Here is a 21,151-nt window from a genome sequence, read left to right on the forward strand (position 1 = left end):
ACCGTACCATCACTCTCCGCTTGATACCGACCTTTTTCTTAGTCGCCTACCATTCTTTTCTGACGTGACCATGCCTTCAGGGTATAAATCGGCGTGTTAATTGCCCCACTTTTCTGTTGTGCCGATCATTCATACCGCGCACTATTATTGATTACAATGCCCTGTTCGGATTCTCTGCCCTCACACACTGAGAGCGTTATTGGTGCCGCCAAATTCCATAAACTAGTACGGCGCGACAATGCAATTTCAAAACAACTTTTTTTTTGTGCTCTTGCGTTCGGATTCCACTATCATTTTCTGCACGTATTTGTAAGTTACTTTTGCCCCAACTTGTATTTTGTGTTTGCGTGACACGTGTTGATCTTTTGTTTTTCCTTATAATGCAATATAATACTCTTCACTGACGTTGATTGCTACTTATTTGGGCCGTGTACATCGCCCTTCTTCAGGGGTTGGTCGAATAAAAAAAATAGCAGTGGCTTAGCTCGGCTATGCCAGGATATACGTAGCGAGAAGTAAGGTTCAACTAGTTATTCTTAGGTTTCCTCGTTGTCTAGGATTAGCTGATTATTATGCTTACTGCTTCTAAAACTATTTCCAATCCAATCCAATCCAATCCAGTCACTGCTCTTCGCGCATGCGCAGCAGGGCTCTCCAAGAGCCATGCGGAAAGGCTATCAAGCGGCTCCGGGGCACCGTCTGACTTGGCTACTGAGCAACGGAGGCGCACAGCTGGGCACACGCCGGCGCCAGTGCGTCTGCCACAACTATGACGCCACTCCTCTGGAATGCGCAGACCGGCTTATGTGCAGACCCAATTCTCAACACACCCGTAGTCTAATTGGATTGGATTTCCAATCCGATTCAATACAATCTAATTTAATTCAATCCAATCCAATCCTCGCGCTTGCGCAGCACGGGCCTTCAAAGTCCACGCGAAACTGCTCAACCTCGGCCAGTGTAGCTTACGCTACAAAATAAAATACCTTCAACTTGCTTAGGTTCACTGCGAGGGAATCAGTGTTGAAGGACATGGCCATCGGTAGAAATGACCCGCTGCTGCTGGAATACGGATGGGCCTTCACAACTTTGATAAGTAAATGAACATACAAAGAAGCTATTTTACGATCTCTAGTACAGGTAAGTGTGGCATTGTATGCTTTACGGTTCATTACCACCCTGAATACTGTGGGCTTTCTGACACTGACCAATTTAGCACAATACTGAGTGGCTCTATAAAACCGTGGCCATACGTGTGTTTCTTCTATTTTACCCGCTTTTACCACTGTTTTTCTTTTTTCAAAATCACGAACCAACTGTCTCAGCAACTGGCATTAGTCATCTAAGCATCGCTCTACATCGGAGCATATATCCATCTATATTGTTTAAACTTACCGGAATAATCTTCTCGATTCCACTGTCTGCAGCGCCATCCCGCCTAGCAGAAACATCAACGAAAGCATTGCCGAAATATTCATCGTGAGGGACTAGTGCTCGCGTTCCAAATCAAGACATAGTAACGGCTGTAAAAAAAAGAAGAAAGATTGCTTTAGTTCTTTGACCGTCGGCGACGTACGCTTCTATTTTTTGTTAAAGAAAACAATAGGAACATGAAAAGGCAAGAGGGCTGGCTGAAAGACCCGGCCCTGGACTGCAACTGAGCGAGCTACGAAAGGCTGGTCCTTCCAAACCCAACAATGGTTTATTTTGTCTTCATGGCCTCATTAATTAACGGCCGGAAGATACCAGGCACGGAACGGAAGTATCAGAGGTGGTGCCCTCACTCACAGACACCTCGTTTCGGGCCTGTTATTACGCTGACCATGCAGCGCTGACAGTAAGGCCGGGTTCAGACTGTTGCTGCAACTGTCGTAATAACTTTAAAGAATGACGTCATTTAACGCCTCAGCCAACCGAACTGCGTGACACCCGCCGCGGTGCGCTCAGTGGCGAAGGCGTTACGCTGCTGAGCATGAGGTGGCTGGTTCCATTCCCGGCCGCGGCGGCCGCTTTTCTGATGGAGGCGAAAAGCAAAAACGTCCAGGTGTGCGAGATTTCAGCGCACGTTAAAGACCCAGGTGGTCGAAATTAATCCGGAGCCCTCCACTACGGCGCGCCTCATCGCCTGCGTTGCGTTGGCGTGTTAAGCCCTACAATCAATCAATCAATCAATCAATCAATCAATCAATCAATCAATCAATCAATCAATCAATCAATCAATCAATCAATCAATCAATCGAACTGCGTGACATGCCGTTTTTTTACGCCCATAGATCCCGATATGCCTTTGCGTCTGTAGTCTGAGCATTGCCTAAGAAACAAAATAAACGCTTACCTGTGCCCATATTTTCCGTTCCCATAGCGCTGGCACCCTAGATCACCTCCATGATGAAGGGCCAATTTTGAAGCCTAGGGTGAACCCTTTTTATAGGGAGTCTGTTGCGTAGCGCTAGGAATTTTCGACCGGCCACATTATCTGTGGCTTCTTTCTCTTCTTCTTTGCTCTTAAGCGGCAGCAGCGTCGAACTTTCATCGTCTTTTGTACGCCGTTTTGACCGGCAATAAAAATGTTTAACCGGATCGATATTGGTTCCTCTTATTCTAGGAAAGATAAATGCACAAAAACGTTCAATCTTAGTACGCCTCGTAATTTATTAATGTTGACACGCTGCTTCTCTAATTAGCATTGAATTTTCGCGCACCGTAGGTAAATCTACACTATGAGGCACGCCGTAGTAGAGGACTGGAAATTAAAATACACCTCTTGGGTGTCTTAATACGCGAAGAAATATCAGCAGGTGGGTGTTTTTTTTTTTTCTTGCCTTCATCCGAAAAAATGCCACCACGGCCGGGATAGAACCGCAGTCCTTGGGCTCAGCCACACAGCACATTAGCCTAAGTGAGGGGCGATATGTCTGCATGAAACAGTGAAACTCACGTGCAAAGAACCCTTTTGCACGCAAACTACTTTTGGATGGTAGCAAATGCCTAAGTACCTACCTGCTTAACCACCAAGATACTAGCCACCAAGACAACTAAAAGTACTTCAAAATGTTTTGAAGCCAAGTCTATCATATCTAACCGTATCGTCCAACTGTCCCGGGTGAACTTCAGGAGCAGTTGTTTCGAAAGATATTGCCGCGTTTGCCAACTTAACCATGTCTTTTCCCTTCTGCGATGGTTGAAAGTATTTGGCGGTTTATTGAAACCCTGTATTTGAAACATTACAACGATACTCGTTCATCAAAATATGTACTCCCGTAATTTCAAATTAAAATGACCAAACACTTGCGTGTTCTGTCATCCAAAAAAGATACGGGGAGCAGAGATTTCAATGAAAAGGGCTGTCGTACTTTTACTCGTACTGCAATCTCGCATTCGCCGCTCTATAATCCCCAATAAAACAAAACAAAAAGCTGGCTTTCTTCGATATATGCCTCTATCGTCTTGTTTGACGTCAATATATTACCTTGAACGCGCATTGCGCACGCAACAATAAAATCTATCATTCGGCTATGAACCTTGGCTTCCTGCGTCAGATATAGAAGGTCTGCTTGGCAGGAGATAACATTCAGCATACAAAAGCCCCCAATAATACACCAGTAATTTACAGGGTGGGAGGCGATGAGGCGGTTATCACTTGCGCGCGTACATTTAAAAGGTAAATTAGATGATTTCGAAGAAGAAATGTTTGGCCCACCAGAAAGACTAGAGACATCTTTTCAGTACTCAACCACAGCTGCATAAGATGTACGACATACCCATTAAGTCCATAGGGAATTCATTAGAAAGACTAGAGCCATCTTTTCAGTACTCAACCACCACAGCTGCATAATATGTACGACATACCCGTAAAGTCCATAGGGAATTCATTTTTAAAGCGTCCCTGCCGCAGTTTGTTTGTTTGTTTGTTTTATTAGCTATAGATTTCCAAGTGGGACTGATGGCGTCCTGTCAAGAAACTAAAGCATTTTCCCATAGACCGGTTGGTCGACAGAAAAGCTCGGATATGGTCTCGGGACACACGGCGCGTGCGTGAAACCGGACGGCTATCGTGTCAAAACGGGTACTTGAAAGACAATACACGCAGCCATCATGGAGGGCAGTACTATACGCTTATCTCATTACCCAGTATCGGTACAGAGTTCATAGATACGTTTACTTAGTGCACTAAAAGTTGTCCCATGGGTTCATTCTTTGCCATTTGGGTCTTTGGAGGTTTGGTGATCAATTGGACGCACTTTTAGCGAAGGTTCTGACGTCCTTTTGACGCCGTTTTGATGTGAGAAAGGTTTCGCGCCTTTTTTTTTTTCAGCTTTCTTTAGGATGGGATGGTAAAGTATTTTTTCGCTGCAGAATGTCAAAACACCGCACAAAATTACTAGAAACAGCAAATGAGTGCTGTACAAATGTGATTGCACCTCTCGAAAGACTATTCCGGAAGCCCTGTTTCTTCCGTGACTTCGAATAACGGGAAAAAACCTTCATTCCAGAACAAAATACCCCGTGATCTGATCCCTCCTCAGCTGCTTGGACAACGCCTGCACCAAGCAAACGGCGATGTCCTGCGCTGCCGCAAGGGCGGTACTTGAAGTCGCTCCACACTATTCGGTGTTTCGTCCGGAGAGAGGGCATTATGGTTGGCGGTATTTCACTCTGCCTCGATGAACATATTAGATGGGGCCATGAGAGAGAGAGAGAGAGAGAGAGAGAGAGAGAGAGAGAGAGAGAGAGAGCAACTTTATTGAAACTCCTGCAGGTTCCCGCCCCAACTTCTTCACGGGGGCATGGGTCGACACGACCTCACGTCGTACCGGCGGCTTGGCTAGCACCCGGCGGGCGTCGGCTTCTGGGGAATGGGCCGGCCCCTTCATCGCTTGGCCCATCCGGTCGCTGCCTCTCGACCGCCACCAGGATCTCCTGGACGGCCTTGTGTTGCTCTTCGTAGTCGTTGGATCTCTCGGCCGCCTCAAACGGCGGCGGTAGAGCATCACTTCTGGCTGTATTTTCTTCGTTCACGCAGTCTCTCGGGATGTGAGCCAGTGTGGCCCGTTCACTCCCGCATGGTTTGCACACGTCAGTCACGTGCACCTCCGACCACAAGTGTTTCGCGAGCACTGGGGTAATCACTGAATTGGTTTGCGACTGCCTAAACACGACCGCCTCGGCACGGGTCAGCCCTGGGTGAGGCGGTGCCATCGTTCTCCTGCCTAGTTTGGACCACGAGATAACCATGAAAAAAAATATCAGCCCGGAACAATGAAATGTTGCGCCGCGAACCTGCACATACGCGGCCATTTTGGTTTTGTTCATTGTTTCCGTACTACCCCTCGACTTGGTGTTTCAATTAGCTTTAGTCAAATAGGCAGCACAGGAGACATCGATTTACTCCCAACTAAAACCGATGATATATCTGCAGTGTTAACTCTCACAACAGGAACTTATGTGTGAACGTGGTTGTGAGAAGAGGGGGAGAATTTCACACCAGAACTTGTGCGCGAGAAATAAAGAGTACGATACCCTTAAGAGCGTTGGACCACACGATACCCTTAAGAGCGTTGGACCACATTTATTGATTCCACAAAAGGGCGCACTTGGGAGCACTTAAATGCCCCGAGTGTTGGCGCACAAGAGCGGAACATTCAGTCCGCGTTCGACGCAACACCAGAGTTAATAACATTCCGCAAAACATCCAATCCATTAGTTTAACACACATCTAAAGAAGGTACAACATAAACAGCCGCCACAAGTTATTGCATACTTTCTGTTGCCTAAAAACATTGCAGAGGCAATTAAAACAACTACATACAACGCGAGCTTTAAATTATTCCGCCAACAAGATAACAAAACTACGGAATAAAAATTATCGGCATTCTTTCTTTGCCTCGAGAAAGTTTAAAACAGTTTCTGGCGAAAAAAAAAAAACGACGCGTTTACTGCCGCCTCTAAACACCCACCCCACCAAAATTTTGCTTATTTTAACACAGGGTTAAAACACTTCCTTGCGGAACGAGAACTTGTGCCTGTTGCAGTGATCTCGCAAGATCTCGCTCAGCGCCGGGGGACCGCAGTAGAACACGGTGACCTTGCCTTTCTTCTGTTCCTTGATGCCCTGGAACACCTTCTCCCAGTCGGGCCTTCCGGGCTGCGTCCGGCTCTTGAGTCCCGAGATGAGGCAGCGCTTGTCCTTCTCGTGGAGCAAGTCCAACGCGAGCTGCAGCCCGACGGCCTTCATGTCGGTGCGGCTGAGGGCCGACGTGATGTAGATGTGCACGTCCAGGAAGTGCTCGAGGACGTCCCCGAGCAGCGCCTGCTCGGCCTCGAGGTCGCTTAGCAGACGCACGAACCACTCGAGAGACTGCTGCGTGCGGTTGATCCAGATGAAGTCCACCTTGCGCAGCTTCATTACGCTGCTCGGGAGCTTCTCGACCCAGCAGTGGCTGCACTGCGGGCAGGTCGAGCGAGCCTGGTAGTACCTGTCGAGGGAAAAGGAGGAAATTAAAGTCATTACACTCAATGGGAAAGCTGTCGGAAGTGCCGAGCAGTGATTCGCCATAACGGGCTGTAGCGCCGTTATCCGCTCACTGCTACCACCCGATGCAATTCAAATTTCCCGCCTTCGCAGTGTTCGCGCGCCGCCCGCCTGGAACTGCGCCAGCGAGAGTTCTGTTCTTTTTGTGCTTGCTTTTCCTCCCAGACGTGCCGGCGTTGCACGGTCACTTTTTTTCGCTTAATCGCAACAACCAACCCAGCGAGTGTTCCTAACTAAATAAACGCGGGCACTGCCGGTTAATTACGTATACTTTGCCTCAAATGTACCTGCAGTTTTCTTTGAGCTAAGCAGCGGGGATATGTTTCATAAGCGCAAGCAATTCCGAGTTTCGAACGCTTATGACTATATAAACCACTTGGCTTTCGAAATATCTGGGTTACGCTGCGACGAAGGCCGGTATACGGCGGAATGCCGTGTGGTTCTACTTGGGTCCAGCGGACCAGCTACAACGACAATGCGATCCCCTAAAGTTCTCTGCGTTTAAAAGGGAGATGCATGCAACTGGTAGAGATTTTTTGAACAGAGGAGAATTATGCTTTTATTTATCGTTGGCTGGTTAGTAGCTTCGCTCTACGTTTTTTATGGCATTTTGGGGCAGCGCAGTACTTGAGTCCACGGACGAAGGAAGATGAGGTAAACACGGAGAAAGGGAAAATAGTAGGAGATCCACATTACCTGCAAGGATAAAGTCCCCGAGATGACCACAATACAGAATGATAATCTTAGAATTCAGGACCAACAATCAACAAAACATGATTAGGAAATGACGACAAGCCTCGAGTAAGTACACACGCAGAAATAACACGACAGAATGCAAATATGTACTATGGCAATATCACGAATTCAGCATTGAATATATAATAGCCCCCTTCTACGTTTTTTTTCCCTTGATTTCTACGTGCTTATGGACACCAATTCATTTTTTAGGATCTGCATAAATGACGATACTTGCAAAACTATCTGCGCAATTTCGAAACTCGGACAAGTAAGTCGACCGTCATGGGCTATAGAAAGCTTATTGAATGTTCATTTTTTCTTGTTCAGGTTTTGACGTTCACACGAACAAAAGCATACATCAAAATATGTTCTGCAGCACAGCCAACCCTTGGCATCATTAGATGTGTACAGCAGGAAGAAAATTCTCACTTTTTATAATGTGAGTACTCCAGCTTCTGTCTGATGCCCCACGCAGAACTTCCAGCAAAGCTAAGCAAAAAAAAAAAAAAAACAGCCGCGGGTAGGGGGGTGGGGGGGGGGAGGAAGTTGATTGTAGCGTTCCGAGTAACTAAGTATCGTACATTTCGTACCGTCCTTAGCTGACGCAAGGAGATAAACAGCATCGGAGCAAGTCTCAAAACTTGGGAAGCCCCAACTTTGGATGGAATTGGTCCCCACAGTTCAAAAGAAGCCAACTGCAGCGCCCTACAAAATAGAACAAGTGGGATACAAACAAAGGTTCTCGGTGATTAGACTTAACCAGCAAATTTTAAAGAAATGTTGGAAAGAAATCCAATGATAAGTAAAGAAAGAAAGAAAAAAAGAATCTGTATTTGGAGTAAAAGATATTCTAAAGAACAATAGTCTAAAGTTGGAACTAGTTGGCACATCAAGAAATGATGTCCCTATACATATTCGAATGCTGAAAAGAGTACGAATACCAAATTCAGGTGTTAACGCAAACCAGCAGTGATAGAAGTCATGTTGGCATTAGGTTCAATAGCAAGTATTAATTACTAATTGCCTTTGTAAGCTTTAATTGCTTTTGTAAGCTGTGGTTTACGTATAATAGCTACATCTCCAAAACCTGCTCTGGAATATCACCGGTACGCACAAACTTTTAAAAGGCACAGTTTGGAGCAGTAAATTAGTTACTATATTACGGTTGTAAAAATGGAAACGTAGCTTTACTTCGTCTGGAAAATGGCGCCACTGTTGAGAACTGGCTGAAATAAAGGCATAACATAATTTGACGCGGATTCACTTATCTTTCATTTTACGATCGATGTGTTCCGTTCGAAACCACTTAATGATCACAGAATCTAGCATTTGTCACAACGAAATTCCTACAAGGCTCTGTAGATTCGTTACAGCCAAAAAACGTTTCTATAAACTTTTCGATGCCCCCCCCCCCTTCCCCCAATTTTGGACAAGTAAATAAAGAGGAAGAAGACGATTCCGTAGACCTGATGAAATCAAAGTACGCAGGTAATAGATAGACTATAGAGCTTCGAATACAATAGTTGTTAGAGGAAGATAGGATTGGCCTACGACCCGGAGTGGACACGGATTGGGGATGGTGATGGCGGAAGTACGACCAGATCATGCAAAAAAATCCCTGGCGGTTTTCAAAAATCCCGCGCCTTCCAACAGACCTGTACATGATGCTTTGTAGGATGCTTGCGAAGGGCGTCACTCCTATGCCGGCGGCGACCAGGACGGCGTGCTGTGCGCGGAAGATGTGGCTCGAGGGTGAGCCGTAGGGCCCATCGATGCGCACCGACAGCGGGTTCCTGGCGATGATGACGCTCGTGTAGTCCTGGTAGTGGGCCCCGGGCTGGAGGCCCCCGCCCACGATGGCCTCGAGCTCCCGGCCGGAGTCGAGGAAGGAGCAGGTGTCCCTGGGCGCCGTGCCGCGGGGCATGAGCACCACGCTCTCGCAGTCCCGGAGCCGGCTCTTGTCCACGTACGCGCCTTCCAGGCCGTCCAGCGAGCGAAGCTGAAGGTCCGCGGCGCTCACCTGTTGAACATGAGGAGGGGGGGGGGGGTAAAGTTAGGGTATTAGAAACTCAGATAAGTTCCACAACGATTGATTGATTGATTGTGTGGTTTAACGCGCCGACGCTGCATAGGCGAGAAGGCGCGCCGTAATGGAGGGCTCCGGATTAATTTTAACCAAGTTACAATCTTTCACGTGCGCCGAAATCTCAAATACACGAGATTTGTCACTTTTCGCTACCATCAGAAAAGCGGCCGCTGCGGCCGGGAATCAAACCCGCGTCTTTTGGCTCAGCAGCACAACGCCATAGCCACTAAGCCACCGCGGCGGGTCAGTTACAGAACGATGTACACCAATTATATGGCTTCAACGCTTGGGACAATAATAGCGCACTCATCAAACATTTTGAATGACACTTTTCAGAACGCCGACGCAATGAATCAAAGAAATGCAACGTGCTTCGTACAATCTGCGTTCGTAACAAACACACGAAGCGAGGTTGTAACAATTTAAAAACCGGAAAGAGGGAAAGGGGAACCAGCTACACCTGTGTGGTTTGATGGCATATTTACAGAGGAAAAAGGAAAAAGACAACGATAGCGTCCCATTCTTTCAATCAGGCACAAATAACCTGCAGTTTTTTTTTAAACCAATGACCGTGGTTTTTTTTATAGGAATCAGCAGTGTAGCGCGGTGAAATTGGCAGCAAAGCAAAAAGTATTTTATTGCAAGGCGACACCTTTTACACGCATGCGTGGGGCTCCTAAATGGTTCCTGCGAACTGCTGGGCTGCAAATAAAGCCGATGTTATGCTGTAGCTGCCGAGTTTAAAGATTCAAAGAATTTAGGCTCAGGGGAAATATTACATTATGTTGAACTCCAGCGGACCGCAAAGGGGCCTGACGGCAAATATGATCAGTACTTTGTGTTGCCGAGCGTGTTGAAACCTTCAGTTTATTGAAACAGGAACTTTAAATACGCGCGTTAAATACGTTTGTTTCTATACGTGCTGCAGCCATCAAACGGGCTATTAGGCATTCAGTCGTTGCGATTCGTTTAAGTCGAGATGCGTGATTGCGAGAGCTTTCAACTAAATGAGCAAGCGACAGCCAGGGGTCTATCAAACGCTTCAGCATTCCGTGCCAAAAAGTAATTGCTATTTCAAGTGGTCTGAGCTCAAATGCAATGCATTTCGTGCCACACCTTTTCATTAACTCATTACACAACGGCGTTATCCCGCAACACGGGTACTTGGCAAGTGAGCTATCATGTGACCTTTTCTATTCAAGTACAGACTATCGGTGCTTATCAGCGGGGCCAGAAAATCGCATGCGATTAAGCAGAGCAATCATCGAGCTTTGTTTTATGCGACTCAGGTCACGCCGGTAATATATATTATCAGACTAGAATGAGTTTTATAGCCTTTCCCATTTCCAGCGCGCAATATGTTGACCCGCCTGATTGAGCCGGGCTGTTCGATTTTTTCTTTGTGCCTGTCTCAACTGGTTATGGTGTTTGTAATGCTACCCGTGAAAATAAAATGCCTGACAGGTTTCATTCCGGTCTCACCGCGTTAAATTACGATCTAAATAAATAGCGAATGGAAATAGGTCATACTGAACGCAGGGTTCTAGCAATTCCAATGAAAAGGGAGGGGGAATAGACGGTTGATAGCGCCATGCCTTCAATTGACAGGCACTTAGTAAATAAAGCGACAACGGCTTTTCATTGTAAGGTTAGTGAAAAAAATTCAATTTCCAGAATCACAACCTTTCTGCAAGTACTCACATTATAAATTATACGTGTTTCTTGGATCAATTCATTGCATTCTATTCACCGGTCAACCTAACAATTTTCAGATGCTATAAAGAATAACTTTCAAAGTTTATGCTCTTAGCAGTAACTTTGCGTCCCTGCGTTCACTGGCGGAAATATTTTAGGCACGGCTGCTTTGGCCACGCCGTAACTTTTTATGCATTAAGTCAGACCTGACAAATCAACCAACTCTTTGGTTTGTTCTCCTCCAAATGCAAAATTAGTGGGTAAAAAAGCTTGGCCCACAAGCGTAATCTCTTCGCCCCAATTCTTATCGTTATTAGCGGGACAAGTATCCCCGAGACATAAAAATTACAGCAATAGCCAGGCTACTGTCTGAAAATTTTCTGAGAAGTGATTGCATCTGTTGCAACATAAGCAACGTATTTTGTTCGAATTGGCGAAATAACTCATTGAACTGCCACAGGGTTTCTACGGCTTCGAAGGCAACAAGTGCTCCTAATAACATTTCGATACTAGCCCCTAAACATGTTTTTTTTTCTTCAATGCTTACTGCGCTGAATTGAAAGCGTTGCGTTCTATTCTCGTTAAAAGAAGATGAATATAGGCGTTGTCGCTCACCTTTCCAGATGGAGGAAGCTCTGCACCCTCGCGCCGGAAGTTGTCGAAATACTGGTACAGGTGGTTGGTCCACTCGCCGAAGGTGCGTATGTGGAGCCAGATGACATCGCTGTTCTCGGGAGCGCTGCTGATGGTGAACGGGTGCCACTCAAACCTGGCCAGACACGGGATGTTCAAGAAGATGTAATCACCCGGGTGGTAATCGAAGTCCGGAGGCCGCTTGAGGACCAGGTGAATGACCTTAGACGGCAGGATGACGCCCTTGAGCACCGTGGTCCTCCCGTTGGAGCTGAAGAAGCGGCAGACGCGCACGAGCAACTCGGTGGTGAGCATGAGACCCGGAACGAGAAACCACTTCCAGAAGTTCGGCGCGTGAATCACCAGGAAGAGCCAGAACACGGTGTAGAGTAAGTGAGTGTAGTAGAAGACCTCGAAACGCCCACTGCGACGAACGCAGGGCAGCGAACAAGAAACCATGATGGTGAGGACGGCCAGGAGGATCCAGCCAGTGATGGAAGCCGTGCCGCCGACCCAGCCGATGTTATGGTGCGTCGTGAAGGAGTAGAGCGCCAGGAGATGCCAGTCACCCTGGGACAGGCGAGCGAAGTTGAGCAAGTGAGCGATTGTGTGAACTAGGCTGTAAACCAGAATGCACCAGCCGGTGAGCTTGTGGTAGTAGATGCTGCTGTCCAGTGGCAGAAACTGGCTGGCACCGTGACTCCGGAGCCAGGTCACGCAGTGCCTGAGCACCGGGAAGGCCGTGAAAGCGCACACGAAGTTGAGCAGCTGTCCGAACTCACGGGCCACCAATTCGTAGTCACTGTGCAAGCCCAAGGTCGGGGGGTCGGACATCCACTCCACTTCAGCGCCATCCTGAGTGGTGAAGTGACCGTCGCTCGTGTGATTCTTCCCGGCCAAAGCCCCAAGCTGCCAGGTGATGACCTTGAACCAGTAGCGGTCGATGCTCTCTTTGATGTCAATGTGCTTCTGGGATTCAGCTTCCATGCGACTCAGGAACACGGCCAACTGGACGCCAAAGAAGCAGAAGCAAAACGCAGCGCTAACTACGTTGTTCCTCACGTACTCTCGAGTCAGCTTCTTCGGCCAGCGTGAGGTCAATTTCGCCTGACCAGAGCGACGGCTGGAAGGTGGCAAGAGCCAGCGCTCGACGCTGACGGTGAGGTTCTCGTAGAGTCCCGGCCTGCTCTGAAGCTGGCAGCGGAGTTCGTCCAGGGTAATGGACCCGGTCTCGTCGCGGTCGGCGTCTTCGAACAGCACCCGAGTCAGCTCGTCCAGCTCGTACTCCGCGAACTGCAGGCCGTTCTCTTCCATGCAGGCTCGCATGACGTCACGGAGTTCCTGCGGCTGGATGAGCCCGTCGCCATCGACGTCGTACAACTGGAACAGTATAGTGAGCTTGTCGTCCTGCGACTTGTTGGCGAACCGCTTGACGGCGGCGATGAACTCGTCGAGCGAGATGGTGCCGGACTTGTCCGTGTCGAACAGCTGGAACATCCGTTCCGCGAAGAACGCGTTGTGCGACTGCACGATCCGCCGGAATTGCTCCCGGTTCAACTCCCGGCCGGGGCCAACGGCTTCGCGAAATACCTGTTCCAAGTGCACGAGGTTTTCGACGGTCAGGCCCTGGGGGGACTCGGCCTTCGGAAGTCGAGCGATGATGTCCATGACGTCCTTCGTCGACAGACGTCAGTGCTCCTGCGTTGTTCGAGTGGGTGGCGGATTGTACCGCGATTCAATTCTCCTGTACTTCCTTCAGTAACGTCCGTGCTGCAGACTTGTTCTCGGAGCAGTCAAAATTCCTGTCTGGAACACCATTTAGTTTCCGCAGGCATAACTAGCTACCCCTGAGTAGGCCATTCGCGACTGTAAGTAACCGGCGTGGCAGCGCTCTTGGTCTGAAGGGAACACTAACGGCCGGAGTGGCCGACAATCTGCAAGCATCGGCTACCGAAACGTTCTGACGTATCCCGAAGCAATTTTTGGCGTAAAGTAAGCCTTGGATGCCTATTGGCTCGTCTAATAGACTGGGTGCATACGCGCAGTTTGTGACAGCTGGGACAGCGCGTGGGAGTGAGTGAGCGATTCAACACCTCGAAGAACGCACGTGTAAGCCAGTGAAACGCGATAAATGGGCGTTACGCCCCTATAGTGCACCGAACGCGAACGCGCGAAGCTGTTTTCTTTCTAACTGCGCGCATTTTAATGCTGTTTGCAGTTTTACGTTATCGGTAAAAGAATTCAGTTTTCGCACAATCGGTGATTTCAGCTTTAAAGGAATCATTAAAACGCGAGGGAGCGGCACTGGAAACGGGACGTTCATTGAGGGGAAACAAACACAGCGCTGACTAACAATGTTTGTTATTAAGCGCTGTGTTTTGTACCATCTCAACCTACGCCCTGTTTTAAACACTCTTTCGTCACGTTCTAATAATGCACCAAGCAGCCTATTTACTTCCCGTTCTGGTGTAACGGGGCGTTCACTCGAGTAATAATTGAGCAAACGCTTCCTCGCAGCCAAGTTCCCTTTAGCGCATAGTAAACAAATATGTTAACTGTTTGGCCAGATTCAGTTTCTCTCTTTTCTAATTTAGACGTCGAGCGGAAGTAAATAAGTTGGGAATCGTCGCGGTCTTTCTGGCTTAATCAGTCACGTTGCGCATGGTAATGGCTATTAGATGCGTCGTTGAATGCTAGGCAGAGCTTGCTAAATCCATAATATTGATGGGAATGAATTGCAACTTGTTTGTACAGCATGCCTTTCAGTGCTTTTTCCTTTTTGCCAATGCTAGCTTAACCCTAGAGACATTCCGCAAATGGTACACCCCATCCCTGCCGCCTCGATGTTCCTTCTGCGCCGCCCTCACACCCACCAATCTCCAGCACCTAATTTGGCACTGTCCGAAATTTACGCGTGTCAGAACCTTCAACCTTCCTCCAAATGCCTCCTCCTCATACATCTACCCTAGAACGCTGGAACCCTCCACGGTGACTTTAATTGCGCACTACTCTCTAGAAAGCGGTCTAGCGCGAGCAGTTTAGAGCCGTGAGCCTGCTCTCCTCAGCCCACGTGTCCTCTTCCGCCTTCGTAAGGAGCCAACCAGTTTCAACCTGAACGGCTTAATTTCGAAATGTTCTAAGCTACGAACATCCCCCCCCCCTCTAATCCCGCTTCCCCCACTTGACCTAGCGTCTTCCTGATGTACTAAAGTCTTTCTCCTCCTACTCTTCCTCCTCCTTCTCCTCCTCCTCCTCTTTACTTTAAGCCAGGGCCCTTTCAGTGCGTAAAATGGCGAGTACCTTGCCGTAGAACGAAACCCAAGGTGGTATTCTGGGTACTTCAGCCCTCCTCTTTTGAGCAGTGGGAGAGCTTGCTGAGCAGCGGCCGGCTTGAAGACCGGCAGTTCCGGATCTCACGGGACAAGACGGCTGCGAAGGCACGTGGCTTACCGGACTAGGATGACCACCCACAGCTCCTTCTTATCCTTCTCTCTATCCATGTCCTTTAATAAACGTTTTAACCACCACCACCACCACCACCACCACTCTAACTACAACCGCTTCAGGCACTCGTTAACAGCTACGTACATTTATTGTTTGTCTCGGAAACGGCCAATCAAGGCAATTACAGTAAACACCTTACTTAAAATACAGTATATTTACCGGAACTACCGTTTTATTCGGGGTTGCCCGAAACTATAGCGCAAGTTGCATGCCTTAAGCAGCACCCCCAGATATAAAATTAATGATTATAACAAACGTTTTATACGTCTCGCTACCTCGAGGGTTTAGGGCAGTATTTAATTATTTTCTGAACGGCCTCCATCTGGGGCGACTAAATTACAGCAGTGTGCCTATAACCGAAGGGAAATAGGAGCGTAAGCTTGGGTCTGTATCAATAAATATGCGGCGACTGAGCCTGCAGGGTGAATTTGTATACATGATTAAAAGCTTGTCTTAAATGTAAACTGTCGTAATACGTTTTCTTTATTACTGTTTATCTTTCTGTATAATATGCTGCGGGGTCTAGACGTCACAGTTTCTGGCTAGAACTAAGGCTATCCATTAAAATCCATATATATAGAAGCTTTGCTTGAATGCGTATGGGACGTCACGAGCATCAACTGCAATACACTGTGAAAGTGTAATAGTTATATTTTGAGATCGCGTTAACTAAGGAGGGTTAATATATGCGTACCCACGGGATACTCTTTCATTTCGATATCAGTGCTCAAAGGCCTGCGTCGGGGCAACAATTGGAACTGCGCGAATCAGAAAAAGACTAAGAAAACACAACAACGACGCGCATATCGCACAGACTGTCTACTATCTCGTTCAAGCACCAAGCCAGACAATACTACACTAGTGCAACTCGCCCCTCTTCTGAGATATAAGACCAGAGGCAGTACGTAGCCTACAGTATGTGCCTACAGGACCTCGTTTTCCTTTTTTCCCTTGCCCTTATTTTCTGTGAATGTCTCTCAATTTTCAAGCAGCCTCCCGGCGGCAAATCAAGTGAATAAAGATGTGAAAACACAAAACTTATCACGTAGTTGGCACATTCTGAGTTTCTGCATGGCATTCGTTTGCGACAGATGTTACCTCAGACGGCGACCAACGCATGCGCGTTATCTCCCTCTTAGCGCAAAGGCTACTTTTGCAATCCCGCTCTTGAACAGCTTGGAATGCCCTGACATGTAAGGGAGTAACCATTTTATTGTGAGCAAGGAATGTAAGGCCCTCGCAGGGAATCGTCTTGCGGTTGCAGCTCCATGTCCAAAACAAACGCAGGCACCCCATATCGGCGTATTATGCTGAGTAAAAGAACACTCGGGTAACCTGGAAGTCAATATGAGAAAGGTATCACTCACATCTTAAAGGACGTCCTGTGTGCGTTGCTTGAAGACGACGATAAAGTCGTCCTCGGTGCGGTAGAGCATGATTATCATAGCGACTTCGACTGAAGCTTGGAGACGCCTGTGGATGCTGGGGTCTCTGATCCCTGTCTTTCCAAGCCTCCTCTGGCGAAAACATTAAGTACGTCAATTCATTACAAACTTAATGACACATTGCACTCTTTGAAGGCAGATGAGCAGCAAAGCTCTTTCGCAGACGACATAGATGTGACACAGAAGTTCGAACACACGTAGGAGCTCCTTTATTGTGACCTAACCAATCATGAAAAGTAAGTGAAATTAGGAGTAATGATACAATATTCTTTGCGGCGAATTGCCAAATAATTGTATTTCGTTTGCAGAAAAGGGTCGGATCCGTTTTCTGTAACCTTACTACTCCCGTAGAAGCCCATGTACTGCCAGCAGATGCGAATTCTGTAACATTGACAACTGCCGTGAGAACTAACCAATTCAAACTAAATGAAATTGGTTATTCAAGGAGTCGCCTTAGGGGCCAATTTTCATTTTCATATAATTTTCATATAATTGTTTCCGGGAACGTTTCGGCAATACAAGGGTTACAGCCGTTTTCTGCGCAGCATTCGCTAAGAGGTTGGCTTTGCTGCAAGACGCTATTGTGGTTGCGCACAAACATATGCACGGGACCCTAAACATCAACAGCTTCGCTTTAAAAACCTGATTTGGGTCTCTAGACACCACATACCGTTGTGAGGCGGATCAGATGCAGGGCTGGACCGCGGTTGTTAAAATGAAAGATTAACTAACTCTCCGTTAGAGCTGGATGATGCGACTCTCGGGCTGACTAGAAAGGAAAACCTGCGGCGCGGCACACGTGTTCTAATTCCACCGTGTGCTGCCACGCTCCCCCCGGGTCTTAGCCGTGCCGAGAGGGTTGCGCTTAGGAGTACCCCGCCGTGATCCGCCAATGGCCTCACTCCCGAGATTGTTTTACAGACCCCGGTTGCCCAGTTTGCCACCGCAGCGATGCAATAGCCGACATACACCACTTGCTGGGGTCTTGCCTCGCCTTGCGTCCGACGAGACTGCGACATCTTCCGGTGATCGCCCCCCGCGTAGACGACGAATGCGCATGCAACGCATGGATATATGGGCCCCACCATCGTTCCATTCCATACTTCGTCTGCGAAACGAACATTTGGTGTTAATCTAATCACCTTGCCTCATCATCAACTCATACCACTTATCTATGCCCTTTTGCAAAATGAACGCTCTTAAAAAAACTGCTGCATGGTGTATGATCATGGCAGGTAAGGCAACACGCGAAACAGTGCTGGACAGACAGTGCCAACGGACATAGCACGCGAAAGCGGGGGGAAATTTGCGCACACGAAACTGTAGCGATGTCGCGTCGCGGCGCGAGAGTATCGTCTATCACGCTCCGGCACCGCTCTAGCGTATGCCGTTCCCACTGTAAACGCACCCTCAGTACACATGTAGTGGCTGCGTCAGCAAGAGTCGACATGGGCCGAGCTATGCGGTCCACCCTAGGCCTCACACCATTAAATCCGTCCTCGGGTCATCCGTCCCGAATCTTCCGTGGACTACGCGATCCGGCACTCGACTTTCCCCACGTTGCGAATTGTACAGGAAGAAGATCAGGCTCCTGGAACATACAGCACCAGTATCATCATCATTGTACATTAGTCAGTCATCCCCATTGAAGACGTTCGATCGGTGGTCTCACGGCGCCGTTGTGCCGTGAAAGTTGTGCACGTAGCGGAGGACCTTAAAGGGCCTGTGAGACAATGTACAACTTTCTTTAACATGAAATAATTAGCCTTTAACCAATCGCGAAAGTCTATTCCAGCTCTAAAAGTGGTTTACACTTTATTCAAAAATAGCAAGCAATTTTGAATAACCTTCAAATTCCGCGCCAAACAGCGTCAGCAGTGACACAAAAGCGGCTGCAGTGACGCAATAAAGATAACCCCGAAAAACCTAGCTATCAGTGGGCTAAATGCACATTAGCATTGAACTGGCACGATAAAAAGGAAATAGAGGGCCCCCTACAATCGCCCAGGGGCGTTAATTGGCGAAGGCTTCCGTCGGCTGCCGAAAACTGCACAAACAAGATTCTGCGCCGTCATAAAGACCTCTCCAGAAAGTCGCTAGAGAGACAGCCACCACTTCGTATATTTTTAAATAGCTCGATTATTTGTGTAAATGGGAGATAAAATTGCTGTAATAGTTATCGGTACGAAAGAAGTCGTTTTGGTGAACCAACCTGTATTTTGTTTTCATGTCCCCTTTAATCACCATTTCGTTTTCGAGGCTGGCGAGGAGGAGGTCACCAATCCCCCCCATGCGTCTCCAAGCCTCAGTTAGCGAAAAACTGGATTATGAAATTCCTCACAAAACAATTCAGCGCCTTAACACCCTGTGATGAAGGATGACCAGCGAAGCTGAGCGCAGTTCAAGGATTGCACGAAACACCCGCCGCGGTGGCTCAGTGGCTAAGGCGTCGCGCTGCTGAGCACGATGCCGCGGGTTCGATTCCCGGCCGCGGCGGCCGCTTTTCTGATAGAGGCGAAAAGCAAAAACGCCCGTGTGTACGAGATTTCGGCGCACGATAGAGATCCCCGGGTGGTCAAAATTAATCCGGAGCCCTCCACTACGGCGCGCCTCATCGCATGCGTTGCGTCGGCGCGTTAAACTACAATAAATCAATCATTGCACGAAACAAAGCACGTTTGTTAGGAATTCGCGATTGTGCACACTTTCTGGTTTATTTCCTGAATGCTATTTAGAAGGACAATAGCTTTCTAGCGACAAACATCGAGCTCTTCGCTTCCCTCCCGTAGAAGCACATGCATTGAAAGCAAGACAAGAATTTCACAATATTTACATCTTCACTGTGAACTGCGTAATTAGGAAAAATAAACCGAACTCGATGTACTGTTACAGTATATCTTAGCTGCTAATTTTCGTATTTTGGGGGGGTGGGGGGTAGTTTCGGTAAAACAGGAGTTGCTGCCGTTTCCTGTAAGCACACTCGCTCCGCAGATTACCATTCATGTATTGACAGCAAGCGGGAATTCTTTAACGTTTGCAACGTTACTGTGGACTATCTAATCGTGACAAGTAAATGAAACTTGGCACAGTGGTCGGGTCGCCCTAGCGGCCGATTCCGGTACGATGCTTTTCAAGATACCTACATTGAGAACTACACAGAATGTTGGTTTTGCCACGAGATTAGATACTCTTTGTCAATGTGACTGTGCGCTTGCGCAAAAAATGTCATGCCCCTCTCCTTCCTTACCAGGACATTCATACCACCCCAGTGGGTGTACTAGGCTCGCTCAAGACGTTAACACTTTCGGGGGAGGTAATAGCTGATAATATATATGCTGACACGGCACTAACCACTAATCTATTACACAAACCGACCCACGGAGCCAGTTCGCACATTCAACGCGGTCTTTATTGTAACGATACATGCATCCCTAATCTATATCATTTGATATGGCACTGGCCACATTTCACGAATGCTCGCGAGCTAGTATTGAAACTCGGTTCCCCGCCTGCAGATGAAAAAGCCCATTTGCAACGTGTTCGGGCAGACCCCTCAGCGCTAGAGAAAATAATTGAATACTCACTAACCGGTTGTTTCTACAAGCTGGTGGGATAACCTGGACTGACTCCTGTCATAAACGTTCTTGAGCACCTGTCACCTTCCGAAATCTACACGCTATGTCTTCACGGAACCACGAACTTCAAAATGCTCTATACCAATTCAAGTGATTGAACCTTGAACCGTGATATCTCATCGATTATTCCCTCCCTCTGTGTCCCTCTCCTTCCCACCAGGGCATTCATGCCCCCTCAGACAATAAAGCTATTGCTTTCTTTCATAAAGTAGCCCAGACAACTTCGATCTAAAACCTGACGTGGGACGCTAAACGCCACATACCCTTGCGAGGCGAATCCGATCCAGGGCTGGACCGAGAAAGGCACGGGAGAAAATGACCGATCAACTACATGCATTGTGTACGCGTCAAGCAGGTAAGGCAACACACGAACCATTGCGGAGGGAAAATACCGGAGGGCCTTGCTCGGAAAGGAGGGTAAAGACACGTGCAAGAAACAGTGGCGACGTTGGGGTGGGGGCCTTTAAGAGTATCGCCTATCACTCTTCACCAGCTTGCTAGCACACGCCGTTCCCACTGTAAAGGCTCATACCTTACTTCAGCACTCCCTTTCCGGACCGCAAAAAATATCCGTCAAGCCATCCGGCAAGGCATCCGGCGTGAGAATCTGCTTCCGTCAACAAGTTAACGAACTAAACACATGTGCGGTGAAAGACACGTTTCTGCACGCGTTTTCACCTCCAAAAAACAGGTCCGGGAGCAGTCAGGGACATTCGTGAAGGCGACAGGAACGGTTTGGAGGAGGGGAAAACACTTGCTGAAACGCGTCAATCTCCGCACATGTACTTTTACCGGTCCGGCAAGCAATCCGGCAGCCATTCGCTGGTGCCTTGATTGGCTCCTAAGGAATTCCCACTGGCCAACCAGGGCTATCAGGAAATTG

The 21,151-nt window shown here is 48.0% G+C and overlaps 1 protein-coding gene and 1 long non-coding RNA gene across 2 annotated transcripts; both read right to left on the reverse strand.

Annotated features, from left to right (window-relative positions):
- Positions 1-5,554: 5,554 nt before the first annotated feature.
- Nox (NADPH oxidase) lies at positions 5,555-13,798 on the reverse strand. Its single transcript, XM_077690244.1, has 3 exons — positions 11,667-13,798; positions 8,926-9,290; positions 5,555-6,476 (listed from the first exon to the last, which is right to left on the reverse strand). The coding sequence occupies exons 1-3, from the start codon at positions 13,350-13,352 to the stop codon at positions 5,990-5,992; spliced, it is 2,538 nt and encodes an 845-aa protein (XP_077546370.1). The 5' UTR covers positions 13,353-13,798; the 3' UTR covers positions 5,555-5,989.
- Positions 13,799-15,001: 1,203 nt separating this feature from the next.
- On the reverse strand, positions 15,002-20,630 carry LOC144159015 (uncharacterized). The gene is made up of 3 exons (XR_013320227.1): positions 20,532-20,630; positions 16,556-16,705; positions 15,002-15,113 (listed from the first exon to the last, which is right to left on the reverse strand). It is a non-coding gene; the product is annotated as an uncharacterized LOC144159015 (long non-coding RNA).
- Positions 20,631-21,151: the final 521 nt, after the last annotated feature.

Source organism: Haemaphysalis longicornis, unplaced genomic scaffold (assembly GCF_048455015.1).
Source record: "Haemaphysalis longicornis isolate Haplotype H1 unplaced genomic scaffold, Haemaphysalis longicornis Haplotype H1 scaffold_10, whole genome shotgun sequence".
Classification (NCBI taxonomy): domain Eukaryota; kingdom Metazoa; phylum Arthropoda; class Arachnida; order Ixodida; family Ixodidae; genus Haemaphysalis; species Haemaphysalis longicornis.

Bases quoted from the DNA above. Each gene is read 5' to 3' on its own strand.
- Nox (XM_077690244.1), bottom strand. From the start codon at position 13,352: ATGGACATCATCGCTCGACTTCCGAAGGCCGAGTCCCCCCAGGGCCTG. The intron at 9,291-11,666 runs GTGAGCGACAAC...CATGTTCAACAG, and splicing joins AGCTTCCTCCATCTGGAAAG to GTGAGCGCCGCGGACCTTCA. The intron at 6,477-8,925 runs GTCTGTTGGAAG...TTCCCTCGACAG, and splicing joins CTACAAAGCATCATGTACAG to GTACTACCAGGCTCGCTCGA.